This window comes from Gopherus flavomarginatus, chromosome 18 (genome assembly GCF_025201925.1).
Source record: "Gopherus flavomarginatus isolate rGopFla2 chromosome 18, rGopFla2.mat.asm, whole genome shotgun sequence".
Taxonomy (NCBI): Eukaryota; Metazoa; Chordata; order Testudines; family Testudinidae; genus Gopherus; species Gopherus flavomarginatus.
This window is the reverse complement of record NC_066634.1, coordinates 22,982,112-23,009,544: the sequence shown is the minus strand read 5'-3', so window position 1 is coordinate 23,009,544 and position 27,433 is coordinate 22,982,112. Positions and strand designations below refer to the sequence as shown.

General features: G+C 44.3%; 1 protein-coding gene across 3 annotated transcripts in view; it reads left to right on the top strand.

The window, feature by feature from the left end:
- ACTN4 (actinin alpha 4) overlaps window positions 1-27,433 on the top strand; it is a 79,801-nt gene that overhangs the window by 18,142 nt on the left and 34,226 nt on the right. For 2 of the 3 annotated variants that reach the window (XM_050928422.1, XM_050928421.1), the window contains exons 2-3: window positions 25,175-25,289; window positions 26,777-26,896. In XM_050928422.1, the coding sequence (XP_050784379.1) occupies window positions 25,175-25,289; window positions 26,777-26,896 (235 nt within the window). Of the gene's footprint in view, window positions 1-4,703; window positions 4,722-25,174; window positions 25,290-26,776; window positions 26,897-27,433 lie in introns of those variants that run through there. The other variant, XM_050928423.1, reaches the window with a different exon arrangement.

The following is a 27,433-nucleotide window of genomic DNA, read 5'->3' as shown; positions in this document are numbered from 1 at the left end:
CTAATTGACTGACCCTCATAGAATCTTAGAAATGTAGGTCTGGAAGGACCTTGAGGTCGCCTAGTCCATCCCTTGTGCAGAGAGGCAGGATTAGGCATCCCTAGACCATCCCTGGCAGGTGTATGCTTAACAAGTTCTTAACTGCCAATGACAGGGATTCCCCAACTTCCTTAGGTAATCTGTTCAGTGCTTAAGAAAACCTTTAACTTAAGGATAGTTAATATCTAATGTGAAACTTCCTAGCTGCAAACTAAGCTGATTTCTTGTCCTACCCTTGAGTTCTCAAAACTCAGCCTGTTCAAATAATACAGCTTCACTATTTTAAAATCCTCATCAATCCAGATATTAGATGGGTTAATTCCTTCTTCTCAGCTAAGTGTTAGACTTGACATTAGCTCTGCATATTACATAATTGCGCCATTTTCCAGTAACTTGAAAGTTCTCTTTACTAAGGTACCCCGTGAATGACACTCTCATTCTTGGGTTTGGATGATTTGTCTAAAATAGTTATTCAGCAATGCAAAAGCTTTTAAGCTTTCTGTTAAAGCTTCTACAGCGTTTGAGAGGTTAGGTTCGTCTATCAAATTTAGTTTACTACATAACCACTGTGGGCTCTCAGAAACAAATCTGAAGAGAAAGTTGTAAAATTATTGGTATCTGTGTACGATATTTTGCGATCAGGCTGGTTTATGGCTGCCTCAAACTGTTTAGAACTGTTCTTTCCCTGCGTGGAGAGAATTGGCTTTGTTCAAGCAGGCAGGTTACCTAAACTATCAGAATTGAAAATGCTCTGCCCAGACAATCTTACATCGAACTTAATCTGAGCTGTCACAAGGATCTGTTATAAAGATGGAAGACTGAAGTCATTCTGAGAGGTGGAGCACGAAAACAGCAGCAGCTTTTGTTTAGGTGCTGCCTGTCCTAGACTCCATCCCCCCCACTCCCCTCGCTTCTCCAAAGGCCACTTCCTGCTGTCATTCCTCCTCCAAGTTAGCTTCAGTCTCACCAAACAAAATCAAGTCAACAGCCTAATAAGGCAAAAGAATGATGAGAATCTCCCTGGCCAGGCCTCTTTCTAGTTTTTCTATGTGGCGGCAAATTAGGAGAATCTTACTGAAGAGTGACAAGTGACTCAGACCAATATGTAAAGCATCCATTCACTGCCCCAGGAAATTACTAACCAACCTCTGATGGCTTTGGGCAGCAATACACAGCTGACACTAAACTGCTTAAATCAGAATCAACAGAGCCATAGTCTCCAAAACTGGCTGCTACTTCAGTTTCTTTTATACGCTGAATTGAAAGCCCCAGGCTGGCTAAACATGCTGAGTACTAATTTGTATACTTACCAACAAGGGGCGAAGAGCTTGAAAGGGACTGGTCATTAACATAAGTTCAAGGAAGGGGACATCAATCACAACTGGAAGTCCACAAATCACAACACTTCTAATAATTTTGCCTGTTTCCTTTGCCTAGATGAGTGTCTAATTATCTTGAAAGCTCATTAAAGCTTGTCCTCAACACTGGAGCTAAAGCATACGGGAATGGTCACACACACTTCATCTGATTCTAATCAAGCCAGTGTAATACACCACAACTTCTGTAGCACCTTTCATCCAAAGGTCTCAAAGCACTTTACAAACATTAGTTAATCTTTACAACACCCTTTGAGGTGGTATTGCAGATAGGAAGTGTGAGGTAGAGAGGAGAGAGACCTGACCAACATCACACAGTAAGTCAGTAGTAAAGTTGCAAGTAGAAACTGGTGTTCTCTTCCTAGGCTGTTGTAACTACTAAACATCACTTTCTCTACAACCCGAGATGAACCTTGGGTCTCCTGACTCCCCATCCCATGCTTTTTAGTCGCAAGATCCTCCTTCCTCAAACATGAGGATAAACAGTTTTCCGGAGTCCAGTTCCTCTTAAGCCAACTTGCAGAAGTTGGTACATTGAGTGTGCATTTTCCGATTGGTTGCAAAGTTGTAAGAAAACTATGATGTCCAATAACATGAAACTGATGCCCTAAATTATTCTCATTATCCAAGTGGTGTTTCTCTCAGCTACCTGTTTCTCTGGAAGGCCATGCCTTCAAATAATGGTCTTGGTGGGACAGTTATGTAAATTAATTACCTCACTCTTCACTGATAATTAGCAATGTGTAATTGTTGATTTTTTTCAGCTGTGCAATTAAGGAATATGTTGAAAAATGTCTTACTCTTATTTTAAAGCCTCTGATTAATATTGCTGAGACATCTACAAACAGGCTGATAACTTGAAGCACGGGAGCAGTTTCCTGTCTTAAGAACTTGCACAGGAAGTTTGTTAAATAGAATGTCGGTGACCCTGCCAAAGGGGAGGAGATTTCATTTTTTGAAGCAGCAGCTGTAGCACTAGTATGTTAGACCAAGAGCTTGGCTACAGGGTTTGTAAAGCCTGTTTGATGATCCAGTTTTACCATTAATCACTTCGGCTAACCTTCCATTAATTACAATCTTAAATTGTCTCGAACTGGTAACCCATTCTCTCAAATCTTGCCTCTGAATGTATCACTGATTTCTAATCATGTCACTTGCATTCCTTACTGCATTGGGTGGGTTTCTGCTCTATAATCAGATTACATGGAAAATCCTCTTTATCCCCTCCTGATATCTCCCAAACATAGAGAGATTTTAAAACACAGAAATCATGGCTTCTACCTGACTGACAGGCCATCACTGAGCTGGAGTCCAAAGATATTTGAAACACATCTCACTTGGTAAGACTTAGTGGTCAAACTAGTAATATGTCTGGATTAAAAACCTGTTGACAGTGTTCTGAGCCCACAAGAGCTGCCTACTGTTTATACTGGGTCTTTACAAATACCGTAGTGGATAATGTGTCATGAAGTTAAAGGGCACTCGAAGATTACAGTGAACATGGTATAGGTGCCTGGACAGGTCTTTTGATGTTCTAGAGCATTGGTTCTCCAACTCTTCATTCCATGGACTGCTTTGTAAGAGACCTTTCAATGGGACACATCCTTACTGCTTTGTCGGTGTCCCTGATCCAATGACTATAGGCCAGTTTAAGAGCTTTAGAGAATTCTTGCTTGCTCTAAGCACAAAACAACTGGAGGTGTCAGACTTTAGATATTGTCAGATGGTTCCATTGGTATCTGGGGAAGGGTTTTCAAAGGCACAAATGAGTTGTGTCCAACTCCTATTGACTTTCACCCAGTTGCCCTTTGTGCCTTTGCAAATTTCCCACAGTTCAGTTTTTGGAATGAGTTTTGTGTGAAGGAAAAGCACAGACAAACCATTAGCTGATCTTGATGAAGTGAGACCCATGAGGAGGTGAGATTCTGAAGAGAGATCAATAAACTAATATAAAAGAGGGATACAGTTTTGGAGGGAATGTGGGTGAGGTTCTGTCACTGCCCCTCTTCCACACGTTCTCTGGTATTGGCTGGAACCCTACAATAACCACAGCATGCTTGTGTGGAATCTTCTCTACCTCCAGGCTCTGCCTGTTGAAAATTTCACAAGAATTAAATGTTTGAAGCAAAATTCTTATAAATGTCCGTTTCCTGCCACGGTAGAAGAATGGGGGCGTACAGGCATCATGGCTGGGGATGTCATTATGTGCCTGAGCTGCAGATGTAGTAAGAAGGTTGAGGATGTCCTTAACAGCTCACTCTGTGTTTGTGACAGACTGCAAATTGGTGGCACTTTTATACCAGACACATCTTGGCACTTCTCAAAGCAGGAACTGTCTCAAATACAGCATGGTCATCGTCCTGCCTCAGGGAGTTCAGCGTGGCCTACCAGTTTGACTTAGTCGTAGAGTGCAAGTAAACAGTCACCTTACTATTGTTTGACAGAACTTTAGGTATAATGATTAGGTTAGAATATTTCAGCTAAAAGGGTGATTTGCTCAGTCAGGTGGAGATGATGAGGAAACAGACGAAATACTGGTATAGCAGGGTTATATATTTGCATTTTTCATATGAGTGGTCTTCCAGAGTGGCTCCTATGACAACATTCATCAGAGCCTGCTTATCCCTCAGTTTCCCAAAGCTTGTAAGGGCTTGTCTACATCAGGAAATTGATCAGCAGAGCTATACCACCATAGATGTCCCACTGTAGATTTCCCATGTAGACACTGTTTTGGAATAAAAATTTATTTTTATTTTTTTATGTAGAAGTAATTTATTATAGAGAGTATCTCCACACAGGGAGTTGTATGGTTTGGCTGTAACAGTATAATTATTCAGCTCTAGTTCAGCTGGTCAGTTTCTCAGTGTAGACAGGCTCAGCCTTTAAGTATATAAATGGATCTTAGTTTGCATGAATTCTTCTGTCTTCAAGAAGTCAGCATAACGTCTGCTCTCAAACACACTTGCCTTAAAAGGAAGGTTACAAAAATATGAAAAAAACTATTCATGTCTTGTGTCCATATAAAATAAGCAAAACTGATGTAACTTGGTATGCGTACAACCAATAGCTAAACAAATTCAAATTTCCCCTAAACAAACTACTTGGAAAATGATGGCTTTTCATCTGCATATCAGCTCTGTCTACATTTTATGCCAAGAATAGTGTGTAACAGTTGTTAGTATGTGTACAGACTTGATCCAAATCACTAGATTTTACAAGCAAGCGGCATGATCAGAGTCCAAGACTAGAAGCCAAGAACTCTTGAGAGCTAATCCCTGTTGCTGCGTCCCTCTATGACTTTAGGTGGTAAGTACCTTATGGTTTGACTCTTAATGAAAGCTACCTAGTATCCACAATTTACATTGAAAACAATGTCAGTTCAGGTCGCTGAGCAACCTGCATATCAGACACTTAACTTCTGACTCTCTTTGCCCATGTGAAAAATGGGGATAAAGTCTGTTGCAAAGCAGTGTTGGCATCCCTGACTCTGTGGTCTTTGACGGATCCACATGCTGCGAACTCTTCATGAGCCTCCCCTACACACCATAAAGTTTTTCCTAAACATAATTGGTTGTCTGGCAAATACTTGGCTAACACAGTGTCTTATTTCAAAGCTCAGATTTAGAGTTCTGGGTTGCCAGGTGGAGTAAATTCCACTGCATAGGAGACACCCTGAAAACCTGTAGGAGGCAGATACAACGTGACTCACTTTAAAACATTTTTAATTTGGTAGAGAACAAAATTTTTTTTTATTTTTTTTAAAAAGGTTCCTTTGAAGTCTCTCAAACCAAAAGGTGCAGTTTATAAATGGATCCGTTTCCATCTCCTGCATATTTGAACGGTCTCTAAATGTCACAGCTGTCTTTATAGCACTTTCTGGAATTCAAACAACATTGAGTCTCTGCATGCGTCACTTGCACTATCTCTAAAACCAAACTCTCAATGCCAGTTTTGTGTCTTCTGGCTTTTCTTGCTACCTTTAAACCTTGGGTGTCATCTTGTGTCACTTAACAAAGAGAAACGTGTATCGAATAGCTGTGACACAACTGCCACCTTGATTCACTGTGGGGCCAAGACTTGTTTTGTGTTAACCCAGCCAATGTTTGTTTTATGGTAGCACCAATGTTTTAGATCAGATGAGGTTATAAGTCCTTCTAGCATCCATGGGAATGCTTCCAGTGTTTCTCAACCTCTTAATACTGTGACTATGCTGCAACAGAAGAGTTATGGGACTGCCTTCCATCTAGCTATAAAGAGGGCGATTATGAATCCCTGAAACCTGGTAACTCCTCAGGTTGAGAACCTGTGATTTAGTGTACTCAGTTCACACTGCACAAACTACTGTTAATTCCATAGCCACCTCCTGCCCCAGAACAAAGGCAGCTTTGATACAATGCCTGGAAAGCACTTCTCCAGGGCCTCACTGGGAGGGAAATTCTAGGAGCACATGTAGACTCTGCAGTTCCAGTAACGTTTAGTCACAACATAGCGTTTGTGTGGCAGCTCTTTTGTCCACAAACTGCTACTCTGTGAATTTAGGTATTTTATTAAATCTTACTCATCTTGTTGTTGTGCATGCTCAGTAGTGTCTGGCCACCTTCAGTACTGATAATTTGAATATTGTTGAAACTGGCAGAAACGTATAGTTACTTTGAGATTGGTGTTTTCAAATTATTATTTTAATGGTTACTGGCTAATTCACACCTTTATGAACTCTACCAGATTCCAAATACTTGCCCAGTTTGCTGCTGTTTGGGGAGGAGCAGTTGGTTTGTAAAGTGATCAATGGTGGCTTGAACCTTGTAGCTAATGAAACCTTAATTCCTTAGTGAAAGAAGGAACTCTCACCCTAAATGCCCCAGCTACACCCCAGAACTGTGAAGGAGCATATTTGTGTATGTGGATCTCTGTTGAAACCCTGACAGGAAAAATAGTGTTTACTCACTACTTATATTTAGTGACAGGTACTGCCTTGTGGGTGTTCCTAACGACACTCCTCTTCAGACAAGCAAGAACGAGAAGTTGAGTTATTAATGTCTAAATAGAAAGTACTTTCCTAGATCCTTAACCTGTGCTGAGGTGTTGTCCTGGTTTTGTTGGTTTCAGGACTTGAAAAAAATCTGAAGCCGTGATAAATACATTGAGCATGCCTGTGGCTTCTGTTTCTCAGTAGTTTATCTGTCTGGAACTCCTCACAGCATGAGGGCTGGAATTCATATTGCTATCATACGTCTATTGTAATAAAGTGGCTAAAACCTTAGTTCTCAGCCAAGCATTTCTGTTAAAGGTCTCCACTCTTCACACAAAGCACTTGCAGCCGACTTCTCTCACTTCACTGCCATCAGTGAGACTGAAGTTATATAAAATGTTATCTGCTCATAAACTCTTGTTTGCTAATTTTTAAGTGAGGACCGGACCTAGTATTGTGATGCCACTGGCTAACTGAACGTTTTAGAGAGCTTTCTCCCCAGAAATTGTATGGTGAAGAGCAAGAGAAGCTAAACAAATTGGAACTGCATTATTTAACTACGTAACTTGGGGAGTCATCATACATGTTACTGTTAAGACTTCCCTGGTGGACAACTCAGCAGATTCACTTGGTGATATTATATAAATTCTAGTGCTGCTAGAACATTCATGAAGATGACTTGACTTTGGGGAGAAGTTGTGCTGCAACATCCATGAAGTTTGGAGACCTTACCCTCTGTGTTGCTACCTTTCTGCTCTGGTTAGAAAACATTTTGGGTTTTAATAGAGAATCTTGCATGGTCCCTGTCTAAAACTCATTTTATGCACAGTTGGGCCCCATCCAATCACTTAGGCCAAATGTCCAAACCAGATTAGCCTGAATGGGGGGTTTTAAACCAGTCTGGCAAACTTTGGTTGAATCCCGTTTTAGCTGGAAGCTTGTAACTTTGATTTACAGCAGTGATATGGTAATTGAGTCTGGCCCTTTAATTTGAAACTTAATTTAATTCATTGTCTAGATTAGAATTTAAAGGTACCTTAACACATTATAATACTTTGTAAAAGTCTAGTGTGGGCAAGACAGCATGTTTAACATGTGATGAGCTGGTCAAATTGGCTTGCATTCATTCAGCTTTGTACACGTTAAAGCAGACACTGCTTTGTCTACATTAGAGATTTAAAATGTATTTGCTAACATGTTCTAACACACTTGTTCTCCTCCTCAAAACAAACAAGCCCTATTAATGACAGGTTTCAGAGTAGCAGCCTTGTTAGTCTGTGTCTGCAAAAAGAACACTTGTGGCACCTTAGAGACTAACAAATTTATTTCAGCATGCTTTTGTGAGCTGCAGCTCACTTCTTCGGATGCATAGAATGGAACACACTGACAGGAGATATTTATACATACAGAGAACATGAAAAGGTGGAAGTATGCATACCAACAGGAAGAGTCTAATCAATTGAGATGAGCTATCATCAGCAGGAGGGGGGAAAAAAAAACTTTCAAAGTGATAATTAAGATGACCCATAGAAGATGTGAGGAGAACTTAACATAGGGAAATAGATTCAACTAGTGTAATGACGCAACCATTCCCAGTCTCTGTTTAAACCTGAGTTAATTGTATCTAATTTGCATATCAATATTAATTAATAATAAGCCCTATTAACTGTTATTTGGCTACATGTTGTGACAATGTTAAGTTTAACATTAACTACACATCAAAGCCAGTGTGCCCATTAAGCTGAATGAAAAGAGCTAGTGCTGTTTTTGAGAGTCAAGGTTACCTTCTGTCAGAATGAGGGGAATGTAACAAAGTGAATGCTAAACTTTGAATAGTGCCGTCGGAAAGTGCTAATCTTGAAGAAGACAGACCTTTGGGGTTGTGGGTATGCCAACAGTGACTGAGCAGGGAATTCCTGTTTAGAGAAACTGATGTGATGAAAACTTCTGTTTGCAGGTTGTGACAATAAATATCTTTCAAAACTAGTATCATAGCTCATTACAAAAGCACTTCAGACTGGTGGCAGATTGTGCTGCAGGATGTGTAAAGTAAACAGTGTTTGTTCTATGCCATTACTGAGCCTGGAAGTGGTACAGTTGTAGCCCCTTTCATCTTGGAGGGCTAAATGTACTCACTGTTTCCTATGAAATGACTTTGTGACTTGGAAGCTTTGTAGCCAGACTGACTTAGATGTAGAATGACATGGCTCCCCTGCTCCTAAGAAAGGCTTGAGTCAATTGGAAAGGCCCCAGTGCAACTCTTTGAAGAGCCAAAGCTATTGCCTGCAAGATACTGGTGCTGTTAACCATGTTACTTGTGCTAACTGAACTTCCAGCTCATCTTGTATTAGTTGTGTAGACACATACAGCCTTGAGCCAGAGGTGTCAGGAATCTATGTTTAGGTGACCGCAAACCAATAACTGAAGCTGAGCAGACTCCTGTGTAGTTTAAAGGGTTGGGTTATATTGGGTAAGGCATCAGGATTCGTTTCTCATACAGTACATCTCCCTGTATATGCACTAACATACCCCCTCACTGCTCCTGTGAAGCAAGTGTTATCTTCATTACCTGTGTCCATTTCTTCATCTGTGACTTGCCCCAGGCCATAAAGGGAGCGGATGTTAAAACCAATATTAGAACTAGGGGCTCCTGTCTTTGAGTTGTTTCCATGTGTAGTGCCTGCATTGTTGCTTAGACTGATCTTCCCTTTTTTCCTCAGCCTTAATGTGATTCTGTTTGTGCTTGGATTCTGCATGGCTTCCTTCTCTCGGTTGTCTGGGCTGTAGCAGGATTTTGGCCTGCTTTGCTGACAGAGCACATCTGGAGATGGATTGAATCAGTGACTTGAATTAAAGCAGTTGGCTGGCTGATTTGGATAGTGAATATTCCCTGTCTAGTGACGGGGAAGGAAGGGTTAAACAAATGCCTCTACTTTTAGATTCTCTAACTCCAGTTTGCATTTGGATGTGGCAGAGCTTGTTTTTGAAGCAAAAGTTCTCAGTGAATGGTATTAGTGATCCGTTGGAGAACTGGCTGCCATCCCAGTCCATGTGTCCGCACAGCCTCTGCACAAACCAGCCCTAACCCAAAAGGCCTGCTCTCCTCCGGAGGCAAAAACAGACACAATTAGAGGCCTTTTCCTTTCAAATGCAGCCTTGTTAATGTTGTTGCATGTGTGGTTTGGGGGTGGGAAGAGGGAAACAGCTTGTTCAACAGATGCAGCAGACCCGCTAGCAGTGCAGTCAGGAGCCTTTTAAGACACAACATTTGTTCTAACAGCCTTTAATGGGTAAGAGAAGAAGGTAACAACAACTGAATGAAGAAGTAAAGAGAGTTCAGGGTCAGGGGACTGAAATGGAAAGAACTCTTGATTACCTTAGAGCAGTATAGGTGGTGGCAGCAGCCTCATTTTGCACCACACCAGCACAAAAGGACCCTGAGGGCTACATGCTGCAAATAGACAGAAGTTACCAAAGGCTCTTTAACCTTCAGCAGCAATTGGCAGAAGGAAAGCTAGGGCTGAGAATAGGAGAGGCATGAGTTTTTGGTATAAAGGACGCACATGTTGAGTGGGGTTTAGGTACTGATTAAATGGAAGCTAGGAATCTGCCATTAAGTTTCAGAGGGGTAGCCGTGTTTGTATCGGCAGAAACAATGAGGAGTCCTTGTGGCACCTTAGAGACTAACAAATTTCTTTGGACATAAGCTTTCATGAGCTAAAACCCACTTCATCAGATGCCTGGAGTGAAAAATACAGTACGCATTGTATATATATTACAGCACATGAAAAGATGGGAGTTGCCTTTAGTCATGCACCTTATCTCTCTACCGTCACTGCTAATTATCAGGCTAATTGTCTAAATGGCTTTCTCGGACTGATCCACTCAGTAACTATCAGAAGGTGGTGTTCTTGGCATTCGTCACTCCCCTGTTAACTGTATGTAATGGCAGGCCTTGGTACGTTTCCACACAGAAGAAACTGGCCGCTGGGCTGTGATCCAGAGTCAGAGACTTTATCAGCCTCTGCCTGCTCTCCTCCCTTCAGAGCGCTGGCTCAGTACCTGCTTGGCTGGTTTCCTGTCTAAAAGTGGCTGAGATTCTGGCCAACCAGTTCACGTAGAAGGAGGGAGGGACGGCGGGAACCCGCTGAACAGTAGTGTGCTTAGAAAAGGGAGGGCTTCTGTTTAGAGATTTTGGTAATCTGCAAGATTGAAAAAGGAAATGAAGCATGCACTAGGTGTAATGGAATTTCGGTAAATGTGTCTGAAGTGGTATGCTCTCACCACCAAAACCTCCACTCCGCTTGTGGATGTCTTGCGTCCTCCTGTTACATAGTAGATGGCACAGGGAGCTAAGATCCAGGACCTAGGCAGCAAGGATTTTCACCTCATAGCTATTCTCCCTTCTCCCTCCTCCTGTTTCTGCTGTGGGCTGCCTGGAATACAGTTATGACTGGGTTAAGGGACCGACACAGTTGTTACAGTAGAAATCGTAGTGTAGATGGGATCTAGTCATGGACTGACAAAGGCCTTAACCCATGTAAGAGGACTCTTGAGTAAATATTAGATGTAGACCATGACCCATGTAAAAACTGGTCCCATGACTTGGTATAACCATAGTGTTAAGGAGTACCTGTGGGTTTCTATCAAGCCTGCCTGGTGGCAGCAGGGAAAGCGATCCCAAATGGCTTAGAACAGAGCTGGTGTCTCTTGAGGAAATAAGCTTATAATGGAGTTCTCTTTAAAAGAACTCTTAGGCTTTTAATTATTCAGCTTCTGCTCTTTATAATATTTTTTTTTAATCTTATTGGCTGTTTTCATAGTATTTCTATGAGCACTGGGTGAGTTCTGCCAGAGGGTAAGTCTAGCTTGTCAGACTGTTGCAGAAAGGGTAGGGTTCCTCTGAAGGCAGTTAAAACATTGCTCAAAAGGTGTGGCCAAGCTAGCTGGCTCTCCTACATCTACTTCGGTAATCAGTAGCCTTAAAAGCATGAAGGGAACAAAGACTATAGTGAGGACAACTGAAACTGATCAGAGAACCTTTTCTGTACAACAATTTGACAGTTACTTGGAGCAGAAAGCCAGTCTAATGTGTAACACAGCAGTTGGAGAAGTAGCTGCTCTTAGAACGATATCGTACATGGACTAGGCTTTGCAGTGTTGAGTGTTTGGTAAAACTGTAACAAGACAAACTACCATTGTAGTGAACCCGAGTAATAAGACTAGCCCTCGAGTTGGACAGCAGGGCTAGAATTCTGAAGTCCCAAGTGTATTTTAACCCATGTGCCAAAAATAGCTTGAATTAGTCAGACTATTACATGGAAAAATCTGTTTGCATTTTGAATCTTACTCCTTTCTTGTACTTCTCATAGAGGTTTTTGATGGGCATTGGTTCCCTGTCTTTTCAGGTCTGATTCAGATTTTCTCTCCTTTTCCATGTGCTTGGAATAGTTTAACTGGTGATGTCTTGGTGAGAGCACTTAGGGTTTTTTTGGTGGCCACACATACAATGACTTGGCAGGCTCTGGTGCAAGACTGCTTTTAGTTCCCACCTTGTTTGTTGAAATTTAGGTAAGAGTGGAATGGTATTTCTAGCAAACTTCAGGCAGCTTTCTCTAGTGGAGCTCTGAATAGAAAATATTTTATTTCCTGCATGAATCCCCAAGACTTGGCTGTAGCTCAGGTTTAGCCCGAAAGCTGTCTATATCATGAAATGGAATTTATGATGGGCAATAACCTATATCCTCTCATAGGCAGTCAGAATCTGCTTATCGGATGACTTTCGCGCAGTACTGGAACAGCCTATTCCACCTTTGTAATTGACTCTCTTGAAATCCGGCATCCTGTCCATATAAGGTAATCTCTGGGTTCCTTTCTGTTGGCACAGTGGCAGGAATGTCAAGGTAATGCAACTGCCTCAACGTAGCCCGTTCTCCTCCTCCTCCTCCTCCATACAGGAGCTAGTCACGTGGCTTAGAACTGTTTCAGCATGTTGAAAGATCAGCTACAGTTTCACTCTCCACCTTACCCTTGGGAATTTTGGGCTTGATCCTGCAAATGCTGAGCAGTTCAGGAATGTGTTCATCTCACTGACTTCAATGGAAGTAGAGAGTGCGCAGCACCTTCGAGGAGGCACTCTGCATCTCATTGCATCGGGGCAATGGTTAGCATGTTGCTGCTTTGATGTGGGCACACATCACAAGTTCATTTTTCTCTGCCTATATGCTAGGAGTGTCATGGATCCACAGAATCGGTGCTACGTCCCGACTTGTAAACAGTCTCTTGGAGGAACCCCTGCTCCAGAACACCGAAGGGGGCTTGCTCTTCTTCCAAGGTGAGCCACACAGTCTCACCTCCTCCAGGCCTGATCCTCTGGACTCCAGCACCCCTGCTTCACACTGTGAGCTCTGCCTAGCAAGTCCAGTTGAAATAGACTCCCCGTTAGCGACTTGTACACTCTTCAGTGACTAATGAACCTCAGCAAGTTTGTGTTTGCAGTGACACCAAGCAACAGTTTCGAAACAGTGATTCATTAGTCATCTGGAACGCAGCATTGTTAGTCTTTACGTTAGCACAGAGAATGAAGATTAAAATACAGTCCATCTGATCAAGCCAAAGGAATCCATCGGCCATGTTGTAGCAGAGTCCATGTTATGCCCTTTCTCTCTGACTCCTTCATCCTGGCTCAGAGCAGCCAGCTTCTTCCAGAGGCCAACTCTTTATCCCCTGAGCTCGCCACTCCACCTGCTGGAGCTTCCCACTCTTAAGTATCAAGTGTTCGGTTGTTACAGCTTCCAGTGTCTCTAGACCCTCTGTTTTGAATTGGTTTTAATAAGTTCCTTAACGAGCCTGTTCATTGCAGCCCAGACAGTAAGGTGATCACCCACACCTCATGGCCTGCACTGCCCCAGGAGCAGACGTCACTCCTTTGCTTCCACTGGGTAGCAATGGAAAGTACAGAGAAACTGAGGCATGGGACTCATAAAAAGTATTACAGAAAATTCCCGCTTTGTCCTGATGAGCTAACTTAGTTCAGTAAAAGTCTTGTATTAACTGCAATAAAATTAGGCATACTGTTTTGTAGTGTTTAGTTCTTTATTAAGAATTAAATAAATACCAATCACTGTCTTTCTCTGTCATTCAATACCTTTATGAAATTTGCATACATGGCATAAGATTTTTTTTAAAACAGATTGTGATCAGACCACAACTGGCACTCATTGACCCCCTTGCTAGCAGAGACACCAAGGTTTGACTGTGCCTAGAGATGGAACTGCTCCTGCAAGCCCAGAGTCCTTCTGGGTCAGGTTTTGAGGCGCACTGGCAGGGGTTTACCGTATGGAGGAAGTTTGTTCTGTCACTGCCTCTCCAGGGCTGACAACTTGGCACTTCTCAGCAGCATTTCAATTTAGATTTTTTTTTTTGTGGTTTTTGGTGGAGGGAGGCAGAGAATTGAAAAGCTTCACTCAAGTCTTACAGCTTTCTGATTGCATCAGTTTTGGAATACCAGTAACAGTCCATCGTTTGCTGGCTATGAAAGGTGCCGTTATAACGCTCTACCCCCACACATCCTGTGTTGCAGTTGCTCTTCAGATTGAAAATTTTAATGTGAATGTGTAAAATTATAACTTCCTGAATCACACTCTTCCAGGTTTTTTGCATGCACTGGCTTGATCCCATGTTGAAGGAGAACACCCAACCTTTACAGCTGCCTGTATGGCTTGGCAAGAGGCTAGTGCAAAAAAGGTAGCACTAATCCAAGTGGCACGGCACACCTGTTCCTGTGCCAGGCCAAGCCCTCGTGGAGCCATGGAGTCAGACATTCCAGTCCTTTTCATCTTGCTCCTCCCATCCTATAATTACACTAAGCAGTGCTGCAGGAGGGAGGAGGACTTAAGAGTTTCCTTAATATTGTCCCCCTCTTGAGTACACAGTACTTGTATTTGTTTAGTGTTACACCCTAACTTGCTACTAAGGACCAAAGAGTCGGAATATGAATTCTGCTTTACTGGCATTCTGTACTCCATATAATCTTAAAGGTGTGTGAGGTTGCTGGGAAACCTGAGCTGATTATCTTCAAGCTCCTGGTCTGACCCATCAGGTTAATGACACTTGAATAACATCAGCACTAAGTAGCACAGGCTTCACTCTCTGGGTTTTCTTTCTTCTCCATAGCGGCTGCTCGAAATTCTGTTCTTAAACCAGGAAGGGTAGGTAGTGCCATGCTGCACATCTTCGCTGGGACTTGATCCAGCAAGCTTCAGGGTGGAGAGAGAGTGTGAGTAATGACAGCAATAAAGGGCTGAGATTAATGTGTTGCTCCTCTCGTTCTGGTTCAGAGTAGGAGTGAAGACTGTGTGGATAACTAAATCTACTGCACAAACATCTCTCAGTCTTTCCCAGTTCAGTGGGTGACAGTGTTTCTGTGAGGCTTCACCACTAGGACAGTGTAGCCCAGGGGTTGGCAGCCTTTCAGAAGTGCTGTGCCAAGTCTTCATTTATTCACTCTAATTTAAGGTTTTGCGTGCCAGTAATACCTTCTAAAAACGTTAAAATGTCTTTCTACAAGTCTATAATATATAACTAAACTATTGTTGTATGTAAAGTAAATAAGATTTTTTAAATGTTTAAGAACTTCATTTAAAATTAAATTAAAATGCAGAGCCCCCCGGACCAGTGGTCAGGACCCGGGCAGTGTGAGTGCCACTGAAAATCAGCTCGCATGATGCCTTCGGCACACGTGCCGTAGGTTGCCTACCCCTGGTGTAGCACATGGTGGCTTACAGAGTTTAATTCTGTTGAATTTTTCTTTGTTCTGAGAACTTCAGAGACAAGCATGAACAAGGTACCTGCTGTATAAAAACTGAACTAAGACGCTCGTGCAAATAGTAATAGCCAGCCTGTGAGGTACTAAGTAAAACGTAAAGTACAGAAGTTAAATCCCTCCCCCCCTGTCTCTGTAACCCATAGGATAAATTCCTTTTGTTTTTATTACCAGATTAGGGTTGAAATGTGTGCATAGAACATAAGCAGTTAGCAGGATTGGGAGAATGGTGGTAACAGAGCAAGGCGAGAGCGACTCTGTCGAGAGTCCCAAGTCTACTCCAGTTAGGTTTACACTTGGCTGTCAGTCAAGTTCTTAATGGTTACTAGGCAATTCCAGACCAGCAGCCTGGGAGATTGTCTTGGGGTAGCATGGCTGTTTGTAAACAGCAACAGATTAGGCAGGTCTTTCACAAATTCTGTGGAGGGGCCTCCTCCCTAACTTATCTGCAGGCTTCACTCACATGGTGCTGGGGAGCCTGTGTTACTTGTGCGGCAGTCTCCAGCCTTTACCCACTGTCTGTCCTCAAGGAGATTGACTCATTAGACTGTAGAGTGGCACTTTACTAGTGTAAATGTTACTCTGACACGTCACCTTTGAAGGTGACCCAGCTAGATTCCCAGTTAAGGTCAGCCCTGGCTTATTTGTGTTTCTGCAGTGAAAACGGCCTGTGGCACATGCAAAGAGCAGTGAAGGGTGAGCTCCCTACTAGCTGCTGGGAGGAAGGCGGCAGCATTAATGTGCAGGAAGAAAGTGATGTTGTTTCCCACTTTGGAAGCTAGCTAATGTAGTGATACTGCCACCACTGTGTGCCTAGGAGCCCTGCTCATGGCCAGAACCATGCTAAGCGTGCACAAACATGCGCCCTGCCCCAAGAGTTTACAGTCTAAGCACAAGAGCCAACAGATGGGGAGTATAAGGAAACAGCCAGTACATGTCAGCATGATAGGCAGTGGTCTCAGTCTGTCAGCGGCCTAGCCATTGTCAAGGATGCTGATGAAATCGCTTTGACAATGTTTATGGGGAGCTCCTCCCAAGGGCTGAGGTCAGCATGGGAGAAAGCAGGAAGGCGCTTGTTTGAAAAATTCGCCAGTGGAGACCGGCATCACTGCCCATTGGATGTGCAATTGTAATTGTAGTGTAATCATGGAGCACTGTGACCAAGTCAGGGAGTTTGGTTCCTGCTCTTGTGTCTCTAAGGCCATGGCTACACTGGCACTTTACAGCGCTGCAACTTTTGCGCTCAGGGGTGTGAAAAAACACCCCCCTGAGGGCTGCAAGATACAGCGCTGTAAAGCCTCAATGTAATCAGTGCTGCAGCACTGGGAGGGCGGCTCCCAGCGCTGCACGCTACACCCGTAAGGGATGTGGTTTACGTGCAGCGCTGGGAGAGCTCTCCCAGCGCTGGCGCTCTGACCACACACACACACTTCAAAGCGCTGCCGTGGCAGCGCTTTGAAGTTTCAAGTGTAGCCATACCGTTAGCTTCAGTTTAATTGGTAGCATTGAGCAAATACAGGTGCAAAGGCTCTTTACAGGGTTCCACTACAACATCTGATCATGTTGTATCTGGCCCCCATGTCTCACTTATGGTTGTCATGTAGATGGGGTCCCAACAGCACTGAGTATATTGTGAAGTCGGCTGTGAAAAATATTAGAGTGCAGTCCATCGGGACTTGGCCAGGTGCTGTACACAAGGCATGATGCAAGCCTTTCTTAGGATACCACCCCCTCATGCCTGAACATGGAGTCTGGTGGGAACTCGGCATTTTCCCTAATGGTCATTTGTGTCCATAGTACAAGACTACTGTATGACACTCGGTCCTCAGGTAGGCAGTGCTAGGACTGAAATAGAGAGGCATCTAGTTCCCTGGCAGTGCTGTGGAAAGTTTTTTTGCATGGTACTTGCTCAGACTAGGTCTAGCTGTAACCAATGCTGCTTAATTCGTTCCCTCACTTTCGTAATTGCCAAATACAGTCGTTTGTGTGTGAAGTTGGGTTCCTAATGGGAAATGATCCAGTTCTACAGCTTGACTTTACAACGCTGTTTGCTTGGGAACAAAGTAGCCTCTAACGTTTGTCCTAGTTTGACTGTTCTTAAGGATCACAGTTTAAACCAAACAGTCTTTAACCTGTCCCCAAAAAGGTGGCTTGCACAGGTCCAGCTAAAAGCACTGACTGGGGTGTGACAAAATACATGAAACAGACAAAACCGAATACAGTGGGGGGGGAAGTAGAGTAAGGGCAAGTGTTCAATAAAAGAAGCTCTCAGTGCTTCGCCTGTGCAATCAATACAGAGTTGTGTAGAACTGCATATTTGCTGCAGACCAGGCCACACCTATCTTCACGTCTTTCTGAAAATTTCTGCTTGAGGAACTTACGCATATAGGAGGCATTTTGCTTGCTCCATCTTTTGTCCATATCCAGAATAAATACATCACTATGCAAACTAACAGCACAGCACATGAGAAACTTGCAGTACAAGAAACTGAAAGGACCTTAAAGCATTAGATGGGGCATGAAGATACTTTTTAAACCAATATAATCTCCTTTAGCTGGAGATTCTGCATAAATGCAGTGCTGGCCATAACTCATTACCTTCTAAATATACACCTCTACCTCAATATAACGCTGTCCTCAGGAGCCAAAAAATCTTACCGCGTTATAGGTGAAACCGCATTATATCGAACTTGCTTTGATCCACCGGATTGTACAGCCCCGTCACCCCAGAGCGCTGCTTTACTGCGTTATATCCACATATGTGTTACATCGGGTCGTATTATATCGGGGTGGAGGTGTATATGGAATATCCACTGTTCCTTGGACTGGTAGCTCCAGCAGCATTTTATATTTTCACAGCAGGATTATTACTTAAAACACTCTATCATGAAAGTAACTTTGTGGAAATTAGAGGTTAATTGAGTGAAACAAAAATGTTTGGAGTGCAAACTGGAGGCTTTCCAGATGCAATACAACTGAAATCTACACCACTGTGCCTTTCAAGGTGTTTGCCTTTTACCTACCCAAACACCAGAGCTTTTTCTTATATGTGGGAATGACTGAGTAAGAAAACAGGGTTCTTCTTCTAGGTGCTAGAATTTGGGAGCAGTTTGAGTGAATCAAACTAATTTATGCCAAGACTAGGGACTAAAAATCAACAAAAAGTATTATCAGGGGCAGCTCTAGGCATTTTGCTGCCCCGAGCATGGCACGCAGGTTGCCTTCGGCGGCTTGCCTGCGGAGGGTCCGCTAGTCCCGTGGCTTCGCAGGCGTGCCTGCAGGCGTGCCTGTGGGAGGTCCGCCACCGTGGGACCAGCTAACCTTCCGCAGGCACGCCTGCGGGAGGTCCGCCGAAGCCACGGGACTAGCGGACCGTCCACAGGCAAGCTGCCGAAGGCAGCCTGCCTGCCGCCCTCGCGGCGACCGGCAGAGCGCCCCCTGTGGCTTGCCGCCCCAAGCACGCGCTTGGCATGCTGGTGTCTGGGGCTGCCCCCTGATTGTTATCTAGTGGTTAGAGCAGAGGACTGGGAATAGTCTCCTGGGTTCTGTTCACAACTCTGCCGCTAATCCAGTGTAGGGGATCAGGGTAAGTTGCTTCCCTTTTCTGTGCCTCAGTTTACTAATTCACAAGATGACTGGAGTGGGAGGAAAAGGGCAGAGAGGAGAAGAAAGCAACTCCCTATTGATATTGAGTCCTAATGTGAATCATATTGGGATTTTTGAGACTAATCTGCACGGCTATAGTAATTAACCTGCAGTGATAGTCACTGGGTCTCTTGTAGGGCACCTTTCTTTGCTTTGTCTAGTGAGTCAAGCCAGTCCAACTAGAAGTGTAGAATTCAGGTGTCACTGAGTTGTTGCTGCATCGTGGGTCTCTAGTCCATGTTCCACGACGCCCTGCAGAATAAATTGCTCTTGGCTTCAGGAACTAAAACCTCACTCAATATGCTTATGTCAAAGGACCTTGAAGCAGATCCTAACTGTTGCTTATGCATGGTCATCTTAATCTCCCATGAGCAATAACCCTTTGAGCTTTCAGGTTTTACTTTGGTAATGCCTGGATTCAGACCACTGCCCAGAGAAGTGTTAAGTCAGTGGAATCTACCAATAGAGATTTTTCTTATAACTCAGATTTAATCAGTTTTGTTGATGTTCATAAAGTCTGTTTCAGAAGCATATTGACTCAAGGTGCACTGGAAGTCCCAGAAGTAATGGTTGGTGGAACAACAACTACCCAAAGTTTTCTGTAACCAATTTTAACCTAGTTACTTGCAGTAGTTCTGTTATACTGTACATGGTGCCATGATTTCCAAGGAACTGTGAATGGTGGTGCTCTGCCCTCGAGTCAGAATTGAGTTAATGCTCTGTGATTGTGCTGTGAGGATGTTCTACTGTGGGAACTCCTGTCTGGTCTCATGACACTCCTTGGAAATCTACTTACTAGACTAAACTGTTGTTTCACATCAAGATATCCAGCTTGTATTCTTCTTGGCCATTTTTAGGTCAAAGCATGTTAATTATTTATCCATTGTTGCCAGAATTGCATGCATTGGTGAGGATAGCCAGATCCACTTCCCTCCATGCCGGGTGTTTTGTCTGAACCTATCGGAGGTTGTCCCTGATGACATTATCCCTAGGCTCTTGTGACTTGGTTGGCACTGATTTGTTAGTAGTTATTACTGAAGAAATTCTCACATCAGTTTGTCTCCATCTGTTGGCAGGAAAGGGTAAATCAGTCCCATGGTTGGTAGAGGAATGTCAAGGAATGGAAACATCCCCTCCCCTGCGGATCCCAAGGTTACAAAATGTGGGAGGAGGACGCTTGAATGGAACACAGATTGGCTAAAGTTCATCTATTCAAATAATCATGTGAAGACCAGATGGTTCTGAAGCTGGCTTTCACATCCTCCTTTTCATTGCTGTAACAGGAAATGCAATTTAGTGATTAGGAGCAAAGGACTGAGTCAGAATTCACGGGTGCTGTTCCAGGCTGTACAGCTGACGTGCTGTGCTCTCCTGTTAAGCACCTGTGTGCAGAGCAGGGTTCTATTCACCCCTCGGGAAAACTGGGCAATATGTACATTAGAAGGGCTGTGTGGCTTGGTATTTCTAAATAGCTTAGTGAGCGGTTCTCAAACTGGATCAGGGCCCCAAAGTGGGTCACAACCCCATTTTACACTGGCTGGGACCCAGGATGGAAGCTGAAGCCCGAGCTCCACCCCCACCCAGGGCAGCAGGGCTCGGCCTGCAGCCCCCTCTTATCCCTCATCCCCAGCCCCACCCCAGAGCCCGCAGCTGGAGCCTACACCTCTTCCCACACCCTACTCCCCTGCCCCAGCCAGGAACACCTTCCCACACCTGGACTCTTCGTTTCTGGCCCCACCCCAGACCCCCAACCAGAGCCCTCACCCCTCCTCCACCCCAACCCCAATTTTGTGAACATTCATGGCCTGCCATACAATTTCTATTCCCAGATGTTGCCCTCAGGCTAAAAAGTTTGCCCACCCCAGGCCTAGACTCTAATATTGAATTAAACATGGATTCCACTGAACATGGAAGTAGTAATTGTTTACTTGTCTGTCCTCAGTGGCCATGCTAAAATCCCTAGAAATTCAGTGCAAAACCAAATGGCTTTACTGTGTGGCATAAAGTGTCGCATTAGTGAACTTGGCTTGCTGACCATTTCCTTATTTTTCCCAAATTCGAAGTGTATCTTTGGTTCTGTTTAGTTACACAACCGAGGAGATCCCTCTCAGACACTGTTAATGCTTTCAGAGCTGCAGCTGTGGTGCAGTGGCTTTGAAGGTCTGGACTCTCCTACCTGAATTAGAGCACACTGTGTTCTCAGACGCTGTCCCCCTGCTGTTTAGTGAAATAAACTTCCATTGTTGAGAGCTTAGTTACAGGATTGCTTCCTCATGACGTAGTGCAGCCTTTGATTTCTGTCTTTGAAAGTTCTTTCCTCTCTCCACCTCCCCCCACTGCTTTGAAGATGCAAGATCCTTATTAGATGCTGATTGACCTTCCTCTCCTCCTTTGAGGTCATTAAGCACATGTTTCACAAGAGTAAGGTGTGTGTGTGGGATGAAGGCACTTAAAGTGTAAAAGTCTTGGTAAACTGTATTTCAGTGAGTGGCAACGTTTGAAATCTGGTGCCACTTTATCAAGTGGGAAAACAGTGCTAATAGGGTTCTGGGATTTCTTTTAATAGCTTATCCTCTAATTCTCTAATTGAAGACAGGGGAGGGAACATTTTTTCCTCTCATCCTTATCAGATGAATGGCTCATTAAAAACTGTCATTGAAACATTCCCCAGCAATGAGCTCACCAAAGCCACCAAGGATTGGCCAGCAATGTTTGGGGTGGAACAATATTCTCCGTTCATTCATTCTGCTTCCTGGCTGAACAGAGGTGCCACACAGCAGTTTTAGGAGGGCCTGCGCTGTGACACACATGGATGGATTTTGATCCTCGTCCCTTCCCAGCAGCCATGGACTCTGCCTTGCTCTGAGAGCACAATGTGTGTGGTTGTGAAAATTAATCATAAAAGGCAGAGCTGCCCATAGCTGGAACAAGAGGTCCAATTGCTTGTGAATGCAACAGGCCTTTGAAAGGTGATTCTACCCTGTAACTTCCCCTCCCTTCCAGGAAAATGTGTGTGGAAGAAAGGTGGTAGGCTTGCCTGGAGCCATGAGGAGGTCTGTTATGACTCATGGGATTTTTTAAACCTTGTCCTTAGAAGCAGGTTTAAGTGCTAGGGTTAAGGAAAGGGTATGGGGGAGTTGTAATTGATCTGCAGGGAGGCAGAATAGAATGTCACTTGAAGGAAATAAGTGATCCGTGCGCTCTTAACTTGCCAAGAATCATTGATATTTCTGCAAATTTCCCTTCTTAAGACTTAAGTTATATTTGATTCAGCTGAACCAGTGGTAGCACCAGAGGGATTCTCTCCCCCCATCCCCCAAATTCTGCAGTAGAGTCAGGACTGTGAAAGCAGGTGCGCTGAGAGATCCAGAAGAGGGAATAATGTATGGATTGTTCTGCTGAACAGAGTTCGTGCTAAATCTTTTTGTGCGAAGGACAGTGAGCTTTAACTATAGTAAAACGAGGCTTTTCCGCTTTAGAAGTAACTTTCTCCAAACCAGCATAACTAGTGGGTTATTCTGAAGAGTCTTTAGGGCATCTCTTTTCAACTGCTCTGAATAAGTCCTGTGCTACTCACTTCCTGAGAAGGCAGAGCAGTTTGTGTAATTTCTGTATTACAACTAAAATATTTGCCATTAAATCAGAGAGTAAACTTCCTGGAGGAAAGGGAGGGCTTTTTATAGCATCAAGCACACTGGAGTTCAACAAATACTAATAAACTCCAATGAGACAGCAGCTTCCTGTGACTCCAGCTCATCACCCCAGCTGAAGAGGCAGGCTAGGGGTGGGTGTAGTTGCATGACACAAAATTTGCCATTCGCTTAATTGCCTTTCCTTAGTGTTCCAGCAGGAAGTGTAGCCCATGTGCCTTACCCTGGCCTTTAGCAGTCTCAGCTACTAGGAAAACAGAGTCTGAGGTTTTTACACTTGTAATAAAAACTATAAGTTCAGCCCATAATTCATTTGGGTAAAAGGCAGCAGTAGTGAGTTTAGACTAAGCAGCAGGAAATATGTTTCTTACATCAGACATGGTCTGGGTATTTAGAGGAGCTGGGAATTGGGCTGCAGAGGCACCTTTGCATCAGGCCGAGTGTCAGACTAAAACAGGGCAAAATCCATGGCAAGGGGGCTAAATTGTAGGCCACACCGTAGCAAAATGAGAAATGGCTGCATATTAAGAGGAAATTACATCTCAGGCATTAGAGCTTCCTGTGCCTCTGTTCATGGTACGTGTGGATCTTTACTGACTAATTCTCTAGAACTACAGCTTTCAGCTATGATAGGAATTTTGTGTATCTAAGCTAAAAACACTTGATGCTTGTGAAACTGCTTGGAGTCTCTCTAACTGCTGGTGAAGCGGAGTCTTTTTCTATTCAGTTACCTGGTTGCTTCAGGAAATGCACACTTATATCTAAAGCATGTAGCTGATACCTAAAGCTACAAGAATGTGAAACACGCTCCATGTTCAGTGTTTCACGTAGTTTTCATTTTACCCTCTGAAGAATGTTTCGTGATGCCGAGTATCTGATTCCTGGACAAAGAATGACATCTGGTCAACAGTCTTGCATAGACAGTGGGGAGGAATGGAACATTCATTTTACTTTGATTGTGTGAGTGCACAAAATGATCAAATCCTCTTCTGTCCCCCTCCCCCCAGTAGACTCTGCTAATTTCTAATCCATCTTCTTCTGTCCCGCCCTATGCATTGGGCATGCTGTTCTCTGGATATATGGAGGAGGGCTGTTAAGAGTGAATTGTCATTTTTTAGATGGTGTAAATTTCTACCACTGGTGCCGTTACACTATTGTTTCCAAGCACACACACAATCAAGACAGATGGTGATGTTAGTTCTCAGACTTGCCAAAGATCATTCTTCATCCTTGCAGTCTCACTTCCTTTGCTGTATAGTCTTGTCACTGTCCACTTTCCAAGTGCTCTTCCTCAGACAAAGAGGGTAAATCTGTGGCAGCCCTTGAAATGGGCACATCTAAATCCTTAGTGTTTCACGTTTTAGCCATACCATATTTGCTGTCTGAAGGCCGTGTGTAGGGTAGAGTTTCAATTCAGCAGCTACTGTCTAGGAGTTTTTGAATGAGCAGGGTTAGTAACAGTTGCCAAAACAAATGGTGTCTGGCTTGAACACTCTTTCGCATACTGCTTCTGACTTTGCAGCTGTTCATTGTGTTCGTCTGGTGGCACTAATCTTGTGTTTTTTTGGATGTGTGGAATTAATATAGTGTTTCTAGAGTGACAGATTGTAACGTCTTCACTTCAGAGCGTCTCCCATCTGAAAAACAGCTTGCAATACTGCATGTGTTTAATGTTGTTCCCCGTAGCGAGGGTCGTTGTCACGTTTGTGTGGGGGCTGCTTAAATTGACACTAAATTGGAGGGATCGAACTCCTACAACGCAGGACCTAAACCACACTGTGCCATTTAGAGCGTGGTGGTTTTCACGTCGGGGTTTTGGTATGTTACACAAATAAGCTCGTGCAATTTTAAGCTCCATAGCTCAGTGTTTAATTGTTTGCCATAGCAAGGAGGCCACAGGAAGCCAAGAATAGACCGAAGGCGTCCGGCTAGAGCCAGAATGATCTTTCTGTCGCTCAGTGCAAGAATTGCTTGGGCACTCTGCAGCAGCGTTTTTTGTCCCTGTTAACCACATACCTCTGCAAGATAACAAGGACCTGCTCGTATGTCTTTAAAAAAAAATTCACCATATTTAGCAGTGTCCACTAAATGCTTGAAAACTGCTCAAGCTCCCTCTGGTTCTGCAAACCCCATATTAGGATTTGGTCAAGTCTAAAAGGTTGGGTCAGGCTGCATTGTTCTACTGCAGCCAGTTCGTCTTGCCGCAAAACAGAATAAAGTGGTGGTTCTTGGAATAAGGTTTGGGAAATGATAGCAGAGCTAAGATCTCGGTAAGACGGTTTGGCTACTGTAAAGGGGGTGAGCTGACCTAGAGATGAAGAGTGAGCACAGTGAATATAATGTACATGTGCATTGATGAGAACTGCACCACGTTTTGGTGTATTGGATCCAAATGGGGGGGAGGGATAGCTCAGTGGTTTGAGCACTGGCCTGCTAAACCCAGGGTTGTGAGTTCAATCCTTGAGGGGGCCATTTAGGGATCTGGGGTAAAAATTGGTCCTGCTAGTGAAGGCAGGGGGCTGGACTTGATGACCTTCAAGGTCCCTTCCAGTTCTAGGAGATTGGTGTATCTCCAATTATTAAAATTAGTTTGTGTAAATCTCAATGGCGTCTCTGTTCATTTCTAGACTGAATACTGCAATATCACACCCTCCTTACCTTATTCTTCCAGACTTTTACGGCGTGGTGCAATTCTCACCTGCGGAAAGCTGGCACGCAGATCGAGAACATAGATGAAGATTTCCGCGATGGCCTCAAACTCATGTTGCTCTTGGAGGTCATTTCAGGTGCGTCCCTGTCTCTCTACTGCTACTGTACCTGGTACTTAAAGAATCCCTGGACCGTGTGCTCCCTCCCAATCTGTCACTTACACTTGGGCTGTAAGTTTTTTGGCCTAGGAACTGCAAAATGGGGCTTTGATCTCATCTTAGGGTTTGTCTACGCTGCTGTTAAACACCTGTGGCTGGCCCCATCAGCTGACTCGGGCTATGGGACTATAAAATTGCAGGGATGTATGTTCGGACTCAGGCTGGGGTCCCGCAGCTCGGGCTTCAGCCTGAGCCCAAACGTCTACTACACCATTGTACAGTCCTGTAGCCTGAGCCCTGCGAGCCATTGACGTGCAGACATACCCTTAAGGTCTTCAGGTAATACCACAAGACAGATAATAAAGGCACCTATCATAATGTAGGTCAAGTATACTGCTGTCTTTCTAAATATTGGTATTACTGTAGGGTAGGAGTGGGCAAAGTTTTTGGCCTGAAGCCACATCTTGGTATGCAAATTGTGTGGCAGGCCATGAATGCTCCCAAATTGGGAGTTGGGGTGTGGGAAGGGGTGAAGGCTCTGGCTGGGGAAGCAGGCTCTGGGGTGGGGCCAGAAATGAGGAGTTCAGAGTGTGGGAGGGGGCTGTGGGCTGGGGCAAGGTGTTGGGATGCGGGGAGGTGGGTGGTGGTGAGGGCTCTGGAATGGGGCTGGGGATGAGGGGTTTGGAGTGCAGGAGGGTGAATTGTTCTGAGGGGAATCAGGGCTGGGGCAGGGGGTTGGGGCACAGGAAGGGTGCAGGCTCCAGGTGGTGCTTATGTCAAGCAGTTCCCGGAAGCAGCTGCATATCCTCCCTCCGTCTCCAAAGTGGAGGCATGGCCAGGTGGCTCTGCGCTGCCCTGTCTGCAGGTGCCACCCCTGCAGTTCCCATTGGCCGTGGTTCCTGGGCAGTGGGAGCTGCGGGAGCAATGTTTGGGGCAAGGGCAGCGTGTGGAGCCCCCTGGCTGTCCCTGAATGTAGGAGCTGGAGCGGGAACATGCCACTGCTTCCAAGTGCCACGCAAAGCCACAGCATGCATGGAGTGGAGCAACCCCACTCCCTGGCTGGACCGCCAGAGCGGGACATGCCCCCCCAGCAGGAGCTCAAGGGCCGGATTAAAACGTCTGGAGGGCTGGATGCGGCCCCTGGGCTGCAGTTTGCCCACCCCTGCTGTACGGCCTAGGAGCCCTAGTAATGGAATCAGGACCCCTTTGTGCCAGGCATTGTACAAAGACAGAACAAAGAGACAGCCCCTTCCCCAATAGCTGGATTTATAATGTATGTTTTAACCAATTATATTCAAGTGTGAGTAACCTTTGCAGCAGTCTAGAAACAGATCTTCTGCCCTTGACATCATGGTAAAGGGTCTTGTTTCATATTAAACTTCTTCACTTCACTTGTCTTTCTAGCCAGTGATTGTAGCTCTCACCTGAGACTGTAAGGAAAAGCTCTAACTCTTCTGTTTGTTTAGGGGAGCGATTACCCAAACCAGAGCGAGGAAAAATGAGAGTGCATAAAATCAACAATGTGAATAAAGCTCTAGACTTCATCGCGAGCAAAGGAGTTAAGCTGGTCTCTATAGGAGCTGAAGGTATGTGAGTTAGGCTTGTGAATGTATCAACAGCCAGCCTCAGCTAGTGACTACAGTAGGACCTCGGTTACAAACGCCTCGGAAGTGGAGGTGGTTCGTAACTCTGAAATCTTTTTAATTCCAAACAAAACATTAGGGTGGTTCTTTCAAAAGTTTACAACTGAACATTGACTTACAGCTCTGAAACTTTACGATGCTGAAGAAAAAAATGCTCCTTTTAACCATCTTAATTTACATGCAACGAGCACAGAAACAGTTTCCTTACCTTGTCAAATCTTCTTTTTTAAAGGGAAAGAGCTTTTATCTAGCTTATGTTTAACACAGTACGGTATTGTATTTGCCTTTTTCGTTTTTGCTGCTGCCTGATTGCGTAATTCCAGTTCCAAATGAGGTGTGCGGTTGATCAGTCAGTTCGTAAGTCTGAAGTTCTACTGTATTAGGAGTCATCGGTCTTACCAACTCAGCGGAAGAGTTATTTTCTCTATACAGTAACGTGTTGGAACATTTCAGCCCTCCTCTCCATCAGGCACTAAGAAG